Source organism: Eulemur rufifrons, chromosome 20 (assembly GCF_041146395.1).
Source record: "Eulemur rufifrons isolate Redbay chromosome 20, OSU_ERuf_1, whole genome shotgun sequence".
Taxonomy (NCBI): Eukaryota; Metazoa; Chordata; class Mammalia; order Primates; family Lemuridae; genus Eulemur; species Eulemur rufifrons.
In genome coordinates this window covers 20,102,087-20,123,294 of record NC_091002.1, presented here as the reverse complement: position 1 = coordinate 20,123,294, position 21,208 = coordinate 20,102,087, and the positions used below count along the sequence as shown (strand labels likewise).

General features: G+C 44.4%; 1 protein-coding gene across 1 annotated transcript in view; it reads left to right on the top strand.

Moving 5' to 3' along the window:
* The first annotated feature begins 6,588 nt into the window (after positions 1 to 6,588).
* The window catches only part of PPP1R16B (protein phosphatase 1 regulatory subunit 16B), a 72,053-nt gene continuing 57,433 nt past the window's right edge, over positions 6,589 to 21,208 (top strand). The window contains exon 1 of the mRNA XM_069496099.1: positions 6,589 to 6,838. Within this exon, the coding sequence (XP_069352200.1) occupies positions 6,589 to 6,838 (250 nt within the window). The remainder of the gene's footprint in view (positions 6,839 to 21,208) is intronic.

Genomic DNA, 21,208 nt, shown 5'->3' with positions numbered 1-21,208 from the left:
ATAGATTTGTTTAAAAAGGAAATTTGATATCACTACCATAAATAAACAGTAACTGTGAAAGCAAATCCAGAGAAAACAAACAATGTCATTACAGCCTATGCTTGATGCAATTGCTTGCCTGAGGCTTGGAGCCTGGGGCCTGCTTTCTGTTTGTTTACAAGGGAGATTGCATGGTTATCAAGGCGGGAAGAGCCTATTAGCATAGGACTGACTCTTTCTTTTGGAGAAAGTCCGAAAGATTAAAAAATAAGTGAAAAGGGTATACCTTGCTCTGTGTGTGGGTCTGTGTTATAGTAAGCCTGCTCCCTGTGCTTTTGAAAATTCCCTTGGGGTGGATTCTCTTTCCACATTTAGGGAAGCACTTGGCTGAGATGATGGCTAGGGAAATTCTTTGCAACGGATAAAGTGCTTCGTAATCATGGAAGTGGTTGGCACCATTACTTTTATCTTCACTTTGGGTATGCTTCTGGTACCTCCCACTTCAGAGGTGGTCGGTAATGATCATGGAGTGAGTAACTGCAAACAGAATCTTAGGGCTGAAAGGAATCTCAGAGGTTATGTAGGCCAGTCTGACACCGGTGGAAATTTTATCCTCCAATAAGTGATGGGGACCTTGCCACCTCTTGAGACAGCCACTGACCGTGAGCACTTTTGTTGAGTTGCTTCTTGGGCAGCTCTGGAGGCCAAGCGTCCATTCTGTGGGTGCACACAGCTGCTTCTCTGTACATTGGTCCTGCTCTGTGCTGGGGAGACTCACAGACTGTCTTCCCTTTCTTGTGCAGATTGGAGCTCTGGATATTTGGAGACAGAGGTCTCATTCTGCTCAAGACAGGGCTTGCAAACTCAAATGACCATGGGAGCAGTGAATGATGTCAATTCATAAAGGAGCGTGGGTACTGGGTGACTGTGGTGAATGAGAATGTAGGTTCCCTCTCTTAAGGAGACGGCCCTGCTCTGCACCTGTTGATGGCTGCCAGTGAGCCCAGTGTGGCCAGATGCTGAGATGTTCTAAGAAAAGCAGGAAATCTGATGTTGGATTAAAAAAACCTCCAAGTGTCAAATGCTGGCAAGAATTAAAATATTGTAAAACAAGCCAACATGATGTGGACAACAGGGGGCTTTCCGGTTAAGTGTGGCCCACAGCCACAAGTGGCTCATCAGGGCCCCCAGGACTTCTCTGTTCCCTGTGAGCTGGGCAGCCCTGTCCTCTCCAGGCCGTGTCTGTGTGTGTTGGCTTCTAGAATTCCCTGCTTTGTGGCCAGCCTCTCTGCATGCCTTTGAACACTGCCAAGCTCCCTCTCACCTGGCCACCTCCTGCTCATCCCTGGACATTCAAATCACTTGTTCCTTACTCTGGAGAGAACTTCCGTAATAACCCCAGGCACACTGGCTCTTTCATTTTCTAGCTTCAGTTAATCCCTCTGTGCTTCAATTTTCTTATCTGGAAAATGGGCATGATGGTAGTACCTATTTCATTAGGTTGTTGGGAGGATGAACAGGATTTATAGATTGACAGACAGACAGGGATTTCCTAGAAGGCAGAGCTGGTCCCTGATCCATCTCTGAATCGGGGCTTGTCCCAGAGCAGGTGTTCATTAAATGTTTGCTCACGTGAGGCAGTGGGGTCTACTGGCTCCTGGTGAGCTCTGACCGTCGTGATGATACTGTGTGGTGGTGAATTCAACTCCCTGGAACTCCTCACTTCTAAAAAAGCCACCAAAATATCTAAATGGCTAAAATAGAAAGCAGTGACAACACCAAATGCTCACAGAAGAACTGGATCACTCATATGTTGCTGGAGGGAATGCAAACTGGTACAGCCAGCCGCCCTGGAGAAAAGTTTGGCAGTTTCTTTTAAAGCTCAACGTGCAATTACCATATGACCCATCAGTTATACTCTTGGGCATTTACCCCTAAGAAACAAAAACTTATGTTCACGCAAAAACCTGTAGATGAGTGTCATGGCCCCAAACTGGAAGCAACGCAGATGTTCTTCAGTGCGTGAATGGTTAAACAAAGGGGCCCGTCCATAAGCTGGAATACTGCTCAGCAACGAGAGGGAATGAACTATTGACACACCCAACAGTTCAGATGAATCTCAAAGGATTGACGCTCAGTGAAGAAAAGCCAATCCCCATAGGTTCCCTGATATCTGATTCTATTTACATACTGTATTTTGAAATGAGAAAATTCTAGAGATGGGGAGCAGATTAGTAATTGCCAAGGCAGGGACAGAAGTGGGCTGGAGGAGGTGCTTAGGGAAGGAGATGGGCGTGGCTGTAACAGGGGCGCATGAGGGATCCTTGTGGTGGGGGAACTGTAGCTTGACTGTGCTGGTGGAGACATTCATAAAATTGCATAAAACAAAACACATACATTCAAATAAACACATGTGAAACTGGAGAAATCTGAATAAGGTTAGTAGATTGTATCCATGTTAGGTTCCCGGCAGTGATATTGTACAGTAGGGTTCAAGATGCTACCATCAGGATAAACTTGGTACGTGGGATCTCTCTGGATTATTTGTTACAACTGCATGTGAACCTACAATGATCTCAAAATATGAAGTTTAATTAATTAATTTAAAATGCTTTGCAAAACAAAAGTCAAAGCCAAACCAAAGGCAACCAAAGCCAGTGAGCTTGTTTCCTGCGCAGCCTTGCCATTGGCTTATTTACACGGAAGTCAGACCCACTCAGAACTCTGGGATCTTTGCCTTTGGAGCATTGCCAAGCCAGCCCCTTCCACGTTCTGCGTGTTTACTGCCCCGTCTGAGAGCTGGGAGAGAGGCCTGAAGAGCAGTCTGACCCCACCTGAGCCCCTGAGGTCTTTAGCCTCAGGAGGAGGGGCATTTGGAGGGGCAGCGTGAAACAGGGGACCCGGGAGAGTCACAAGGGTTTCTGAAGCCCAGGGCTAACCTGCCCCCTTTGAGATAGCAAGCATTTCCACATTACTCAGATGTAGACCTTTGCCAATCTGCCCCTGTCACCTAACCTTGCCTGTTGGCTGACACATGGAGTCCATTTGCATTCCCCATCTCTTCTTCTGGGATCTCTTTGCTATTAGGTGTTTAACTTTTTTGACTGGGTCTTTTTATTCCTTGAATACCCTGCCCATAACTTCTGGGAGGTAGATAGAGTATTTTGCAGCGGGAAAACCAGCGTAGAGGGGTTCAAGTGATTATCCCAAGACCCTTTCCCTCTGCGTCGGAGAAACCATAGGGTCCGTGTGACATGAAGACCAGTTGGCTTCAGACTCTGAAATTTTGTTGACCCCATGTTGTCCGAGACTCATGAGAGCAAGAGGTGTGGTTATTTATTTTTTCTTTTTTAAGATCATACAAAGAAGGAAACTTCAACTAAGATTTTCTAGGTCCTCTGGTAGTTCAGTAGTTTTTAAACTTTTTCGTCTTAGAATCTTTTCATCCTCTTAAATTGAGGATCCCAAAGAGCTTTTGTGTATGTGGATTATGTCTGGCAATCTCTACATATTGTAAATAAATACTGAGAAATTAAAAAATAGTATTAATTCCTTTAAACCCATGATACGTTATAACAATATAACAACATATATTTTTATTAGACTATTATCAAAATATAACATTTATATAAAAATATATAACATTTTAATAAAAAATAACTTTTCAAAAACAAAAAAATTTAGTGAGAAAAGTAGCACTTTAAAATTTTGCAAATCTCTTTTTTTGGGGGCTTCCTAGCTAGGTTCTCATAATATATTTCTACATTTAATCTGTTACAATATCAGCTGTCATGTAACTTTGGAAACCAATGTATACTTGTGAGATAATGAAAGTAGAAAAGGTCAATAATATCTTAGTATAGTTATGAAAATAGCTTTGACCTTGTAGACTTCTTGGAAGAGTCTCAGGGATTCCCCTTAGTGTTCCCAGATCACATTTTGAGAACCACTGCAATAGTATATTAAATGTCTGATTTCCTTAAGTACTAAGTTTGACAGTTGATATCTCTGACATTTCTCTTCTTTTTTTCTTTTTTTTTTTTTTTTTTTTTTTTTTGTTGAGACAGAGTCTCACTTTGTTGCCCAGGCTAGAGTGAGTGCCGTGGCGTCAGCTTAGCTCACAGCAACCTCAGACTCCTGGGCTTAAGCGATCCTACTGCCTCAGCCTCCCAAGTAGCTGGGACTACAGGCATGCGCCACTATGCCCGGCTAATTTTTTCTATATAGATTTTTAGTTGTCCATATAATGTCTTTCTATTTTTAGTAGAGACGGGGTCTCGCTCAGGCTGGTCTCGAACTCCTGACCTTGAGCAATCCACCCGCCTCGGCCTCCCAGAGTGCTAGGATTACAGGCGTGAGCCACCGCGCCCGGCCTCATTTCTCTTCTTGTTTTATTTTTATTGTGAAGGTACATCCTCAGGCTTGCAAACGCATGTTTTAGCTTATGATTATCTTTCTAATTTTTTTTAAAGCAATTTTTGTGAACCCATGGGTAAGTAAAAAACTCGTGTTATTTTCAAATATGAGTTCCAGTGTGGAACCAATGCAGTGCAGACAGCTCGAAATATCAACCAAGTGTCTGGAAAGGATGTGGCTAATGGATGCACAGGATGTGGATGGTTTGAGAAGTTCTGTTCTGGTGATTTTAATCTTGAAAAGGAGCCATGTGGGTAACCTGAGACCAAGGTGGCCAACGATGAGCTGAAAGCTGTAGTGGAAGCGAATCCATCTCAACCTACGAGTGAATTAGCAGCAAGGTTTGATGTTACTATTCCCACAATATTGGACTACCTGAAAAAAATTGGCAAGGTAAAGAAGCTGGATAGATGGGTACTGCATGAATTAAATGAGCATCAGAAGAGAAATCATCTCTGAAGCTTGCCTTTCTTTGCTGTTACAACATAAAGGCGAACCATTTGTATACCGTATGATTACCTGTGATGAAAATGGATTCTTTTTGACAATTGAAAGCATTCAGCGCAATGGTCAGATAAAGATGAAGTGCCAAAACACAGTCCAAAACCAAATATTTATCAAAAAAAGCTAATGGTGTGTGTTCGGTGGTCTAGCACTGGTATTATCCACTACAGCTTCATGAATCTGGTCAACCGATGACAGTAGATGTCTACTGCAACCAACTGGATGAAATGATGAGGATGCTTGTAATGAAGCAGCTGAGATTGGTCAATAGAGACAGGCCAATCCTCTTGCAAGACAATGCCCAACCACATGTTGCACAAACATCTCTGCTCAAACTAGAGAGGCTGGACTTGGAAACTCTCTGTCATCCACCATGTTCACCAGACCTTGCACCGACTGACTACCGCTTCTTCAGGCTTTGGACCACTTCTTGCAAGGAAAAATATTCAATTCTCAACCAGCTGCGGAAAGCACCTTTCACGATTTCATTGCCACTCTCCAAGCTTCTCTGTTGCTGGCATAAACAAGCTACCGTTATGATGGCAAAACTTAATGATAGTTTAGGGGCATACTTTGATTAATTGGACTGCTTCTTGTTTGAGATATAATAAACTACACTTTTGATTCAAAATCGAACATTTCATATTTAATGACCTAAATATATCCTCTGGTCTCTTTCTAGTCCTGTGCCTCCCATCTCCATAACAACTTGCATCCCATAATGTGCAGACCAAAAGAGGCTTGAGCAGAAGTGTCCGGTATTCATATTTCTGAGGGCTTGGCTTGGCTTCTATTTGGATGCTCATAAAGTCTCCATGTTTTCTCTGTTCTCCAGCCCCCATCATGTTCTGAGCTCCCCTGTGTCCCTCCTGGTTCCAGCACCCACATACCAAAATCCTTGAAGTGTTAATGCAATGGCTGTATACGAGAAAGCTGGAAGGGCATGGTCCTGTTAGCTGTCTGCATCTGGAGAGGCAAACAACCACCACTGTCCAACAGAACTTTCTGCAATGCTGGGAATGTTCTCTGTCTGCACTGTCCAATATGAAGCATGTGGGACTTGAAATATGGCTAGTGTGGCTGAGGAACTGAATTGTTTTACTTTATTTTATTTTAATTAATTTAAATTCAAATAGTGGCCAGACACAGTGGCTCATGCTTGTAAACCCAGCACTTTGGGAAGCTGAAGCAGGAGGATAGCTTGTGGCCAGGAGTTTAGACCAGCCTGGACAACACAGCGAGACTCCATCTTTAAAAATTTTTTTAAAAAATTAGCTGGGCCTGGTGGTGTGCACATGTAATTCCAGCTACTCAGGAGGCTGAGGCAGGAGGATCGCTTGAGCCCAGGAGTTTGAGGATGCAGTGAAAAGTCAAATAGCCACATGTGGCCACTGACTGCTGCATTAGACAGCACAACCAGACCTTGCTGGTACTCAAAGGCTCCTGTAAGGATTTGCACTTTTGTCTGAGGAGCAATGGAAAGATAACGTCAAAAGGGTTTTGAACCTGGCGTGGCGGGGTGACACAATCAGATCTGACTTTTCCAGCCTGACAGGTGTGTCCATCTGTGTCTCTCTTCCTGCCACAGGTGCCACCATGAAGCCCCAGCCCCACAGGAGCCCCCGCGCTCCCCTGGCCCGAGGCGCGCCGCGCTAGCCCCCTGCTAGGGCGTGGGGAGGCGCGGTGGCCATGGCCAGCCACGTGGACCTGCTGACGGAGCTGCAGCTGCTGGAGAAGGTGCCCACGCTGGAGCGGCTGCGCGCCGCCCAGAAGCGCCGGGCCCAGCAGCTGAAGAAGTGGGCGCAGTACGAGCAGGACTTGCAGCACCGCAAGCGCAAGCATGAGCGGAAGCGCAGCACGGGTGGCCGCCGCAAGAAGGTGTCCTTCGAGGCCAGCGTGGCCCTGCTGGAGGCCTCGCTGAGGAACGACACCGAGGAAGGTAGGCCCCTTCTGTGCCCTGGCGGCTGGTCGCTGCCCGGGCCTCAGAGCCTCCTGTTCAGGGTCTGGATTGCAGGTTCATGCCGTAGCGGTGTGGACCAGGCGGGTTTGCAGACCCTCTCCAAGTTCGGGCGGCCACACACATCTCGGGAAGCGGATGTTCCTAGGGAAAGCTGTGATGAATTTATCTTGGATTTTTATTTTTGTTTGTTTTTGGAAGCTAGGATTCCAGCCTTTGGCTGATGAAGACCATAATAATTTTTCTTCTCTCCCACAAATATTTACTGACAGCCTACTCCTTGCACATGACTGTTCTAGATACAGCGGGGAACAACTTGGATCTGATTTCTTCTCTCCAAGAGCTCAATATTTATAGGATTTGCATTTCTTAAGCCCCTTCTCTGGGCCAGACCCCGCTGTCTGTATGTGGTCCCATCTTATTTAGTCTTCGCTGCAGACAGAAATGGTGGAGAGAAATGTTTAAGGGCCTAGATACCAAAGTGAGACTACGTGGGTCTAAAACTGGCTTTGTCCGTTTCCTCTGTGACTGACACGTAGACAAATCCCTTTGGCTCTCTGTACTTAGTTTCTACCTCTGTCAAATGGAGCTAATAAGGGCTTACTGTGAACATTAAATTAGATAATCCCTGTGAAGTTCTTGGACATGGTCCCTCATGCTAAATGGTTATTAATATGTTATATTTTATTATATTATTACTATATTTTATTTCACTACGTTTATATTATCCTAGGATGCCCATAACATCTGAAAACATAGATAAATGTACATAGTGTTGTCTAGGACATTTTCACTCTATAAAGTAAATGAAGAAATAAATGTAAACAAACACATATACACATTTATATAATCTTACGTTTCCAGATTTGATGGCTACGCTGTACTTGTTATCTTTGACTTAGTTATATTATTAGTGTCCTGTGACCCAAATATCATGATCTGAGCCATGTATAATGACACCCATTTTACAGATGGAGAAACTGAGACTCAGAAAGGTTCAGAACCTTGACCAAAGTGGCAGAGCAGGAGTAGAACCCCCAGCATCCAAGCTCTTGTCACTGTCTTCATGGCCTTGTGGGTTTGCTTCCCGTTGTGAGAATGGATGGAGAATCCACGGTTTAACCTAAGCCTCTTCTCCAGGCGTGTTTTGAGCGGGTTGTGCCTGCTAGTTGTGCAGCCTCTGGCCGGTCCCCATGTACTGAGCCTTCCTGGCTGTCCCTGGAGAGGCCCAGCTGTGTGTCCTGGGTCCCTCCGCATGCCCTCCGGACACTTGGCACTGAAGCAGCCAATGGAAGAACTGAGTGGTGGTGGCACAAGAGGGTGCTGGGTTTTATTCACTTGGCTCTTCAGGTTCTAGAACCATCGGAGAAGCACGATTCCACTCCCACGCTGGTCACAGAGGGCTCCGGGCTGTGAGCCGAGGAGCGTGCCTGGCCCCACGCTGCTGGGAGCAGCTCCGAGGGGAGCCGGGGGTGAGCAGTCCCCAGGAGAGAGGCGTGAAATCTCATGCTCGGGGACACGGCCCCGCAGAGCTCCTTCCCACGTGTGGTTTGCCGGATGACGTGGCAGCCCCGTCCCACTCAGTGGGTGGCTCATCATGATGTCTAATTCTTGCCGGGGGCGGCGGTTCATCAGCTTTTCTCTCATCCCTCACCGTTCACTCCCTTCTTCCCCGACAGAGCCCCATCTCCCCCTCCCTGGGGGGCTTTCAGAGGCTCCTGTGAGCAGGACGTGCTGCTTCAGAACATCCCCCCTCAGGGATGGTGCCTCCCCAGCCCCCTGCCCGGGCCCCACCCCTCGCTGGCTGCCACGTGCACTGGTTAGAAAGAGCACTGGACTCGGAGTCTCAGGGACCAGTGCCCTGCAGCCCTGCCTGTGACCTTGAGCAGCTCGCTTCACCTCTCTGGGTCCAATGTTTTAACCTGTAAAATGGGGTTTTGAACACCTGGCCTCAAGAGTGTGCGGCAGGAATTAGATAAGATTCTGGGTGTGACCCCTCTTTCAAAGGTTACCCTGAGCCCTGTGCCAACCCAGTGATAATTTTAACACACTTTTTCTTTGTGTGTGTGTGCATGTTTTTTTTTTTTAATAGACTTGAATGTTTTCAAGAACCTAGGTACGCACTAACATGTACTTCTTGTAAAACGCAAGCAACAGAGATGTGCACAAAGTAAAAAGTCCCCTCCCTCCCTTCGTTCTTTCATTACTGTTGTTAGTTTGATGTGTTTCCTTCCAGGCATTTTTCTCACTTACCTATAGAGAAATATAGAGTCAAATTTTTTTAAAAAAGGTATTACATAAGTGATGACATCCCAGTATGTTATTCTGCAATTTCCTTTTTTTTTTTTTAATCCAGTGGTATATCTTGGTGATATTTTCATGCCAGATACATAGAGTGCAATAGATCTTCATCATTCTTTTTAACTGCTGTGTAGTATTTCATAATATGGATTCACCAACCTTTTTTATCCCTTCCTTATTGATGTAGGTGTTTTCCCAGTAGTTTTGCTTTTGCCACAATGTTTTGTGCGCATGTGCAAATGTTTATCTAGAGCAGATGTGGAAAAATGGAAGAGATGGATGGAAAGGTATTAAATTTGAATGACAAAAGTGCTAGACCCTGTGGGCTGGTCCTCTGCCTCTGGGGACGGCCAAATGAGGGTGGAGGGGCCAGAGCACTGTGCTCTGTGCAGGCTGTGGGGGTCGGGGGAGAGGTGTCCCTGGGGTCCACAGGTGGTTGGGTTTGGATGGGGGTGTGAGGCTGCCGTCAGTCAGCCCTCGATCTTGCTGGGCTGTGCTAAGCCTCCTGACAGCATGACAGAGCCCGCTGCTCCCAGCTCGCTGGGAACAGCTTCTGCTGGCTGGTGGAGCTGGTGCTCGGGAGGCTGCCGGGGTGTTAGCTCACAGTGGGGTGGGAGCGTGGGGTGGCAGCTCCCCCGCTCCCCTGAGCTCACAGCAGCCTCTGAGGCAACCTCCCCCACTTGCCTGGGGAATGTGATTTGTTCCCAGAGAAAGGCAGGCTGGGAACGCACTGAATTTCCTCCTCTGGCCGTGCACTGCCTTTAGGCTCATGGCCATGCCCTTGGACATGACTGAGCCCCACCCTCACTGCCCCAGCTCCTCCTACCTGCCCCCATATACCTGTGTGCTCTGACCTCCACACCTTTGCATGTGCGGTTCCCTCCATCTGGAACGCTCTTCCCCTGACTAACTCCTATAACTCTTCAGATCTGGGCCTGGCGTGAGCTCCTCTGGGGAGCGGTCTGTGAGCCCTTCTGTACCCCGACCCCAGCACTAGGTAGTGCAGCAACTCCAGGCTTAGTGCAGTTTACTGAGAGGCACTGCAGTGTCATGGCTGAGAGGGTGGGGAACCTGCAGCCTTGGGGCCACGTGCGGCCTTCTGGATCCTTGAGTGTGGCCTTTTGACCAAATCCAAATTTTACAGAACAAAAATAAAGGGATGTGTTCTGTGAAGTTGGATTCTATCAAGGGGCCGCACTTGGGGATCTGGGGGTGGGCCACACGTGGCCTTGAGGCTGCTAGTTCTCTGCAGTTCCTCCTCCAGGATTCACACCCCAGCTCACCATTTCCTAGCTTCTCAATCTTGGCAAAGCCACCTAACTTCTTGGTGCCTCAGTTTCCCCATCTGCAAAAATGAGGCTGGTAATACACCTGCCTCATAAAGTGGTTGGGGGAGGGCGTCAAATTGCGTTGATAACTATTGCAGTGGTGTGGTAAGAACTTTATAAGTGCCATAAATTGTTGTTTTCTACATTCACATAATCTGTTATGGTTATATATTTTGATTGTCATCATCATCATTATTTATCAGGTACTTACTTTGTGCCAGGCAGCCTGCCTTACGTGTGTTATCTCAGTCAATCCTCTGAGGTTAGAAAATCAAACCCCATTTTTAAAAAAACAGCTTGGGGTTTAATTTACATATCATATAATTTGCCCATTTTAAGTGTACAATTCAATGATTTTCAGTAGATTTATAAAGTTGTGCATCCATCACCATCTAGTTTTAAAACATTTCCAGAGTCCCCAAAAGAAGCCTCCTGCCCATTTGCAGTGACTTGAGTTTCCACCTGCAGCCCCGGCTCCTGGCAGCCACTCATCTACTTTCTGCCTTTCTCTATATATTTGCCTTTTCTGGACATTTAATTTCCATGGAGTCATACAACATATGCACTTTTGTGATTGGCTTCTTTCCTTTAGAATACTGTTCTCAGGGTTCACCCGGGCTGTCGCATGGACCAGAGCATCCTCCCTTTTCATTGCCACGTTGTATTCCAGTGTACGGACTGACCACTTTCTGTTTATCCATCGCCAGCTGATGGACATTTGGATTCTTTCCATTTTTGGTGATGATGACTAATGCTGCTAAGCACATTTGTGTGCAAGTCTTTGTGTGGACACATGTTTTCATTTCTCTTGAGTAGTTACCTAGGAATGGAATTGCTGGGACATATGGTAAATTTATGTTTGACTTTTTGAGAAACTGCTAAACTGTTTTCCCAAATGGCTGCACCATGTTCTATTCTAAAACCCTGTTTTACAGATGAGGAATCTGAAGCTCGGGGAGGCTAAGTCACTTCCCAAGGTCTCACAGGTTTTTGTTTTTGTTTTTTTTTTAATTTTTTAAGAGACAGAGTTTTGCTCTGTCATCCAAACTGGAGTGCAGTGGCCCACTCATAGCTCACTGCAGCCTGAACTCCAGGGATCAAGAGATCCTCCTGGCTCAGCCTCCTGAGTAGCTAGGACTGCAGGTGCCAACCACCACATCTGTCAATATTTTCTTAATTTTTGGTAGAGATGGGATCTCACTGTTTGGCCCAGGCTGGTCTCAAACTCCTGGCCTCAAACAATCCTCCCACCTTGGCATCCCAAAGTGCTGGGTTTACAGGCATGAACCATCATGTCTGACTGGTCTCACAGGTTTTAAGTGTCAGATCCAGAACTCAAATCCAGATCAGTTGTGTCCAAAGCCCACGGTTTTAACCACCAGGGAGTCCTGGCTCCTCTTGCTTTGGATTTTCCCTAGAAAACAAGAGAACCACTCCCTTGTGGTCTGTGTTTCTTTTGGCTGTATGGATCCTGGTGTTTCTGCTGGCCTCTTGGGCCCTTTATTTAAGGGGCCCCCAGAAAAGCCTTTCATCCCCTGGTATAACTTCTTCTAGGGCTACAATAGCCCAGCCTCCCTTGAAACCACAAAATATATATATACATATATATATATATATATATATATATTTAGACAGAGTCTCACTCTGTCGCTGGGTAGAGTACAGTGGCATCATCATAGCTTGCTGCAACCTCCAACTCCTGGGCTCAAGTGATCCTCCTGCCTCAGCCTCCCAAGTAGCTGGGACTCCAGGCACGTGCCACAACACCTGGCTAATTTGTCTATTTTTAATAGAGATGGGGTCTCACTCTTGCTCAGATTGGTCTCGAACTACTGAGTTCAAACGATCCTCCCGCCTTGGCCTCCCAGAGTGTTAGGATTACAGGCGTGAGCCACTGCGCCCGGCCCACCAAATATATGTTGTTGGGGCTTTTGTTTTTCTTTCAAAATGTGTAGGGTTTTCTTTATGAAAACTCTGTTCTCATTAAAAAAAAAAAAGTTTGATTCTTCTGTACTCTAAATTTAACTCTTATTAAATTTAACCGTTATTCTCACTGTAGAAGTTTTCAAACTTTTTCTTAAGCAGTGGAAACTTTTCTTTAAATGAAATATGCAGGAACCCCATATGTATAACAGATGAAGAAGCCGTTCGGACTGAGGTTAGGCTGGGGGGTGCTGGAACCTTATGCGCTCACCCCCCCAACGGCCCCCACCCCCAGACGCACCGGGGGACACCTGGGCTCCAGATGCCACTTCCTAAACCATTGGCTCAGCTCCAGGAAACAGCTCTGACTTTCGCTTTTGGTGATGTTTAAAATGGAAGTTTCTTTTCTTTTAATGATAAAAATATGGAGACGGAGGGGAGAGGGAGAGAGAAAAAATTATAAAAATAATGCATCCTTGCTCTAGAAAATTTTTAAAGTGCAGAAAAAAAGAAAATGAAGGGTTTGCAAAGGGTTTAGGGCAGTGGTCCTCACACTTCTTTGGTCTGAGTCCTTTTATACTTTTTTTCCTTTTCAAAAATAATTTAGCATATTACATAACCTTTTATATTCTTAATAACTGAGATCTCCTAAGATCTTTGGTTTAACTGGGTTTTAGCAATCCCTATTTACTGTATTAGAAATGAAAACCGAAGAATTAAATATTTATTCGTTCATTAAATCAGAACAAGAAACCCATTATCTGTGGTACTTTCTGTTATCTATTGCTGCATAGCAGATGAGCTCAAAATTTAGCAGCTTAAAACAATAAACATTTATTGTCTCACACAATGTCTGCAGCTCAGGCATCCAGGGCTCGGCTTAGCTAGGTGCTTCCAGCTCAGAACCTCTCATGAGGTTGTGGTCACTTCAAGGTCTACCTGAGGCTGGATGATCCACTCCCGCTATGCCTCACTCATGTGGCTCTTGGCGGGCGGCCTCAGCTCCTCGCCATGTGACCCTGTCTGTAGGACAGCCGGAGTGAGTGAGCCAAGACACAAGAGGAAGCCACGGTGCCTTTATGACCTGGCATTGGAAATCACATCCCATCACTTCCACCATATTCTATTCATAAGAAATGACTCAACTAAGTCCAGCCCACACTCAAAGGGAGGGGAATTTACCTCCAGCTCTTGAAGACAGAAGAATTTGTGGACATGTTTTAAAACCACCACACGTTAACATAAATATGTTTATGAAAAACTATGATATTTTTTCAAAACAAAAAAAAAATAACAAGGAGAGTAGCTTCGTTTTATACTTTTGCAAATCTTTTAAAGGTCTGGCTTAATAGAAGACAGTTGGTTTCTCTTATCTGCTGCATTCAATCTGTTGTGGTGTGTTATTTTGGTTGAAGTAAGGAGAGAAAATCTTACCTCACAGAGATATATAGTTAGAAAAGGAAGGAAATATTTTAATTGCTTTTTCAGATAATTGTGGGCATTCTTTGATACTACATTTAAACTCAACAAGTGGTAGCTTCTTAAAGATTAATTGCCACGTGGAATTTGAAAGCATATCAATTTTTCACTTCTCTTACTCTGTTACATTAAAATCCATTAGTGTGGCTTGCATTTTGAGTGTCCATTTTACCCATGTGTCCTTTTTAAAACATCATGTATCAGTCTGTTAGAAAATAGTGGTTCCCTGAGTTACGCAGATCTTCCAAATGTGGACATATTTCATTATATAGTATAAAAATATTTATAGTTTCAACATCAATCTCGCCAGAAAATTCTTCAAGTACTGGAAACTGTAAGCTCATGGTGGCTATACCAGTTTCCTAACATTCTAATTTTTGCTGAAAAATTCAAGTTCTACCATTTGCAACACACGCTGTCAGTTATGAGATGACCCCTTTGTTCATTTTAGAAAAAAAAGTCTGCTAAATACTCCAGTCTGAATAACCATTGCTTGTTATTCATCCTTTAAGTAAAAATTGTACTCCTTGAGAGAAGGGGCTAGCTTAGTGCACAACTTGAGCAATGGCTCAAGGCATGCAGATTGAGACAATGATTGCACTTGTTGTACACTTCTCATCTCGTCATGCAGAATAGTAAAAGGACATGTACTAAAGGATTAAGATTTAATAAAATTAGTACATTTTACTGCTTCATCAAGAACATTTTTAAGGGAAACTGGTATTGATATATATGTTTTTTTTACTGTGTCTATAATGCAGTGAAAAATACTGTGATTGCTAGTACAGTTTGGTGCCATTGGGCTGATTCTATTAAAGCGACAATGGTTTTATCCACCATTGTTTTTGTACCATCAATGCAAATGTCAACACAGTGGAAAATGCAAATAACGTCTCAGTGTTCTTACGAAAATAGTTTTGACCTTCTGAATACCCGAAAGAGTCTCGGGGACCCCTTTGAGAAACATTGGTTTACAGGAACCAACAAGGGATGGGGTAGTACCTTAGGCTAGTGCAAGTGGGGAGATGTTACCATCCCCAGGGCCTGAAGGGGACAAGGGAAGTTGGACCTGCTGGAACGTAAAGAAGGTACCGTATGCAGAGGGCTGCCTGGCTGGAGCGGCAGCTTCCGCCCCACACCCCGGCCTCCTGCCGGTGCTTTCCATTACCAAACTGGAAAGCAGAATGCGAGGATGCCTTTGAGGTCGTCCAAGTGGGGTGGCTTCCCCAGGCTCGGAGAAGAGGGGATCTGGAAGGACAGGCTGCCCAGTTGTCTTCAACCCCCTGGATCAACGCACAAGCACAGAGTGAGTTTGTGTATATTTAAAAAACAACTTTTATCCTAACATTCACTTGTGCTTTCAGCAAAATTAGGCGTCTGCTATGCGCTTTGAAGAACCTAAACAAAGTAATGTTATAAATAAAGGACGGAGGAGGGAGGCTACTGTGTGAGCCAGGGTGTCTGGGAGAGTGGCTCTGAGGGGGTGCTTTGGGCTGAGCCCTGACTGGGGGGGCTTCTGGAGGAGGGATACAAAGGCCTGCCATGGGAATGAGCTTGGTGGCTTTTTTGTTTGTTTGATTTTGTTTTTTGAGACAGAGTTTCCTCTGTTGCCTGGGCCAGAGTGCCGTGGTGTCATCAAGGCTCACAGCAACCTCAAACTCCTGGGCTCAAGCCATTCTCCCACCTCAGCCTCCTGAGTAGCTGGGACTACAGGCGCATGCCACAGCACCCAGCTAATTTTTCTGTTTTTTGTAGAGATGGGGTCTCACTCTTGCTGAGGCTGGTCTCAAACTCCTGAGCTCAAGCAATCCTCCTGCCTCCACCTCCCAGAGTGCTAGGATTACAGGCGTGAGCCACCGCATGCAGCCTGAACCTTGTTTTGAGGACAAAAAACTGATGGCAGGTAGAAGAGTGCTGGGGGAGAGGTGGGTTGGGGGTGGAAACTGGGGTAGGACGTGTGCATTTAATTTGATTGTGATGAAAAGCCACTGGTGGTTTTGAAAGGGACATCATAGGATGAGATACAGATTTTGAATGAGATGTAGACTTTCCTGGCTGCTGGGTAGAGAACATACTGTAGGAGCCTGTTCTCATCGAGGTATGTGGGGGGCAGGGTGCTCATAGGAAGCAATCACTGGCTGTGCAGATGCAGAAGAGAGAAGGTGGAGCTAACAGGGCTTGTGTGCCAGGCAAGGAAAGGAGGGACTCAAGGATGACTCCCGGCTTTTTGGCTTGAGCACCTGGGTAGATGCCAATAGTGCCATATTTTGAGACTGGGAAGATCAGAGTAGAGGGGAGGTAGGGATTTGGAGAGAATCAAGAGTTCTGTGGGACTGTCCGAGTTGACGTGCACTTTGAACACCCAAGTGGAGGCCTTGAGCAGGTCCATGAATATGCGAGTCTGGTGCTCAGGGATGGATACAGCACTTTGGGAGCCACTGGCATGCAAATGCAATCTTTTCAAAGCCAGGGGGCTGTAGGAGATCCTGGTAGGAAGCAAGAATAGAGCAAAGAAAGGACCCCAAGAGGAAGCCCTGGGGCACCTCAATAGCTACGGGTTGAGCCTAGAAGAAGAAGAGAACAAAGGAGATCAAGAATGATCTACCAGGAAGGTAGAAAGAAAACTAGGACTAGTGTGGCACCTCGGGAGCGGAGGGAGGAAGGTGCTTCTAGAAGGAGGGACTGTCTGCTAACTCAAATGCTGTTGTCAGGTTGACTATTTTTATGTTGTCTTCATACAATCTTTGGAAAAAGAGATTTTTAATGATGACCTCACATACCCTGTCTAGATGTTTCCTAATTTGTGCAACGATTCCCCTATTATTTTATTTTGAGGTCGTTCCCAATTTTTGCTGCTATAAATTATGCTGTGTTGAGTATTAGTGTATAAAAGTATTTGGCTACAGCTTTGATTATTTACTTAGATAGATTCCTAGAGGTTCACTGGATTCGAGGATATAAACATCTAAACGTCTACCGGGTTTCGATATAAACCGCTCATTTGGTCACCAGGAAGGTTGTGTCAGCAGTGGGTGCCAGGCCTGCCTCACCACTGCCTTCCACGTCAACACTGGACCATGGCACTGAAAACACACCTTTGTGGATATCCTTGGTATATGGAAAACAGCCCTGGTGTCTTAATTTGCATAAAATGGAGACATTTAAGGTTGCATACCTATTTCATTAGCTTACTTGTCATTCATCCCTCTCTTTCTTTGATTTGTCTAGTGTTTTTGGTCCAGTTTTTCTACTAGTGTGTTTCTTTTTCTTATTGATTTCAATGATTGTGTATGTGTATATTTGCGGGTTTGAGAGGAGAGAGAGGGAGAAGAGAATAGGAAAGAATGACATTGGGGGGAGAGATGCCAACCCTTTGTCATGTATGGTTCATATATGAATATTTTCTGCAGTGTGTGTATATATATGTATGTGTTTGCTTTAACATTTTGTTTATAGTGGGTTTTTTTAAAAAAAAATGCCTTGGAGTTCTTATTTTTTGTGTAGTCATACCTAACGATGCTTGCTTTTCTTTTCTTTTCTTTTTTTCATCACATTCATTGTTCTTTATCGTTATCCCTTTAAAGCAGGGGTCAGAAGACTATGGCTGGAAGGCCAAATCTTCCCAGTGTTTGTTTTTGTAAATAAAGTTTCACTGGAACACAGCCATGCCCACTCATTTACACACCATCTATGGCTGCTTTCACACTACAATGGCAGAGTTGAGCTGCTGCAACAGAGACCATATGGCCTGCAAAGATGAAAACATTTACTCTCTGGGCCTTTATAGAAAAAGTTTGCTGACTCTTGCTCTAAAGTGTTTCCTCATCTAACGATCTATATTGATCTATATTTTCTTCTAGATTTTGGTGGCCTTATTTAAATAAGTATGTCATCTTTCTGGAATTCATTTTTGTATAAAGTAGTAAATGGAAATCTATATTTTATTAACAAAGATTTATCAATTGTCCCAGTATCCTTTCCTTCCTCACAAGTTTGTGGTGCCACCCTCATACGCTAGAGCCTCATCTGTAAAGAAGGATAACTTTCCAAGCTGTTTATTCTGTTCCAACAATCTGTTTTGGTGCCAGTTACACACTGCTTTAATCCTCGTAGCTTTATATTGTGGCTTAATACAGATAAAACAAATCCTTCCTCATCTTTTTCAAAATGTTTTTGGTAATTATCAGCTGTTCACATAATATTGAAGACTATTTGGTCAAATTTCCCCTCCAGACCTCAAAAATACATTCCTCCAAAATTGATTGGGATTATAAAAGCCAGTAAGTTAATTTGGACCAAACTGATATCATTATCATGCTGCGTTTTTCTAAGCAGGCAAAGGGTACATGTCTCTATTGGACAAGTATTCTTTTATGTCCTTTAGGAAAGCAGTAGGGTTTTTTTTTTCCCCATATAGGTCCTATTTATATCTCCGAAGGAGGGCTTTTGGTTTTTGTATATTAATGTTATATCAAGCCTCTTTATTGAACTCACCTTAGTCTTGGTTTTTCAGTGGGTTCTCTTGGGATTTTCTCTGTATAAAAGAACATTATTTGCAGACAATAAGGTTGTCTGTTCATTCCAGTGTTTCAGTGAACCTGAGGGTACTAGTCCTATCCAGATCCTATCCTCTCATCTCTTCTCTCCAGGCTAACTACTCCCGTTACTTTCACTATTCTTTCATGACGTGTGGTTTTAAGATTTGTGAACATGCTCTACTTTGTCTGTATCCTTCCCAAAGGCTGATCTGGCTCACCTTGGAGTGAATGGAACTGTCATCTTCCTCATTCTGGTTGAATTTGTCTGTTAATATGCCCCAAGTTTCCATTGACTTTTTGGGTAGCTACTGTTGACTTATATTGAACTTATAAGAAAATGAAACCCCCAACTCATTTTGCCATTAGTGAGGCTACATTTTTCCCATCCTCATTTTTTAAAAAAACTATTTGTTGAAGTATATTTGTCATACAGAAAAGGACAAAACTGGTTGCATTTTCATATGCTGAGCAAACCCGTGTAACCAGCACTCAGATCAAGAAACAGAACATCGTCAATACCCCAGAGCCTTCCTGGACACACAGTTGATTTTTACCATTGAGGTTAAGGCTCTAAATTTATCTTGTTGGGTTTTGAGCCCATTATTCTACTTGCCCAGATAATTGTGGATTCTTGAATGCTAACTTAGGACTTTTGTGTCACCAGTGAAAGAAACTCGAAGTAACTTAAGCAAAACAGGGTTCATGTAATAAATAGCTGAAAAGTTCAATGATATCACAGCTTCAGGCACATGTGAGTACAGGGGACTACCAAAAATGTCTCTGAATAGATGACTGTCTGCAGCTTGAAATATATATCCTATCCTTTTAGCAACCTCAGTAGGAATAATTCCTCTTCCCAGCAGTGTCCCAGGCTCAAGAAGTCCCAGAATGGACTCCTGTTGGCTAAGATTGGCTATATACTCACTTCAGAGTCAATCACAGTAGCAAAGCCATGATTGGTCTGGTCTGAGCCATACGCTCACCCCTGAAGTCAGCTTCTCCCCAAACACATGGACTGACACTCAGGGATAAGTTGTACCTACCCCAAGACAAATTGAGTTGTTGTTTCCAGAAGGAGGGAAAATGGGCTCTGGCCAGGTCATAATTAAATATATCCACCTCAAATGAAATATTGAGCAGAAATTTCTACTCCATGTCATTCATAGATGCAACGAGCGTTTGCCTTCGAGACCCGAACTTTTTTCCACTGATGGAGATGTGCTGTTCAATATGGTAGCTGCTAGCCCTGTGTAGCTATTGAGCACTTAAAGTGTGGCTAGGACTGAAGAACTGAGGTTTTGACTTTATTTAATTTAAAATAATTTAAGTAGTCAACTGTGGCTAGGCTAGAGGCTGCTGAGTTGGAAACACAGCCCTAGACCGCTATCCAAATCCCTAATAAAAATGTTGAATAGGTTATGGGCAAAGACAGAGCCTAGGGGCACACCCCTGGAGACCCTCTCCAGATTAAAGCATCAAAGTGTCACTCATTACTCGTTGGGAATAGTTATGCCATTGAAATGAACTTAACTATACTGTTATTTGTAGTTGGTAGGTGAGGACAATAGCAAGAGTCTCTACCATTAAAAAAAAAGAGCCTTCCTTTTCTGCAAAATCTTGATGGAGGATTTCTCTCTGAGGGTTAAAACTACAACAAAATATGGAGGGTCAGAGTACAGATTTGTGCACAGACATTCATGGAACACAGTCTGGGCATCATCAGGCTGGCAGCGATGGTTCAGTAGTGAACAAGACAGACTGGGACAGGCCATCCTGGAGCTCAGAGTCTAACAAAGTCACTCTAAAGAGAGCACATTATTAACTGGCTTAACAATGGATAGTGTTGTTACCAAGAGGGCCTTGTCAAGAACAGATGCCTAGGAAAACAGAGACTAGGATATCATTTATGAGCAATGCTATTTGAACTTTATCCAGGGGAGAGGACAATGTGATCAACAAGTTTGAAGATTACCATCCTGTTGCCAAGGACAATCTGATTATGGAAAAAGGAGACTTCAACCCATCTTGGCATAATACCATTAAACATGATGATTATGTACCTCCTTACAACCTTCTGATTTGAATTTGGCACCCCAGCCAGGTCTGCTTACAAGCACAGAAGGAGCTGACCATGCTTAAATGAATTTATGGCGTTCAGGGAAATTCTTGTGCCCCTGTGATGCTGGCATTGTGGTTTTATGCAGTGGCCTCATAAGCTTGGGTAGTATGAGGCTACCCTTGGGAGAAGCAACCACTTTCATTCAGCTGGTCAACCATGGCCAGTCACCAAGCTGATGCTATCCCTGGAGTCTTGGGAGCATTCAGCCAATTGCACCTCTCTTGGAACCTCACCAAACTCAAACCACCATGCCACTCAACCAGCATTCCCCCAGGTTATTAATAAGGAAATATCTCAAAGGCTTGTCAAGTGCTCAGTGGAGTCCAGACAGTTCCTATCTTTCAAATTTCTCAGTCTAGTGAACCCGTTGTGGAGATGGACGAGGTATCTGTGGCATGATTTATTCTCACTTGGCTCCCTTGGGTCATCATTTCCTTTCTACCCGAATGAGAAAATGGTCAGTATTTCTGTGGAAGAAATTCAGAGGCTCTGTAAATGCATGAACCTCAAGGCCTTCTCTCAATAATCACCAAAGCCAAAGCGTCGTGTGGAGGAAGGCTGGGTTTTGAAAAACAGAAGAATGTTGCGGAATCTTTCCAGAGCATTGCCTTGTCCAGCACTTCCGTCCCAAGTTTGTGCCAACAGACAGAGCTGGCCCTGCTGC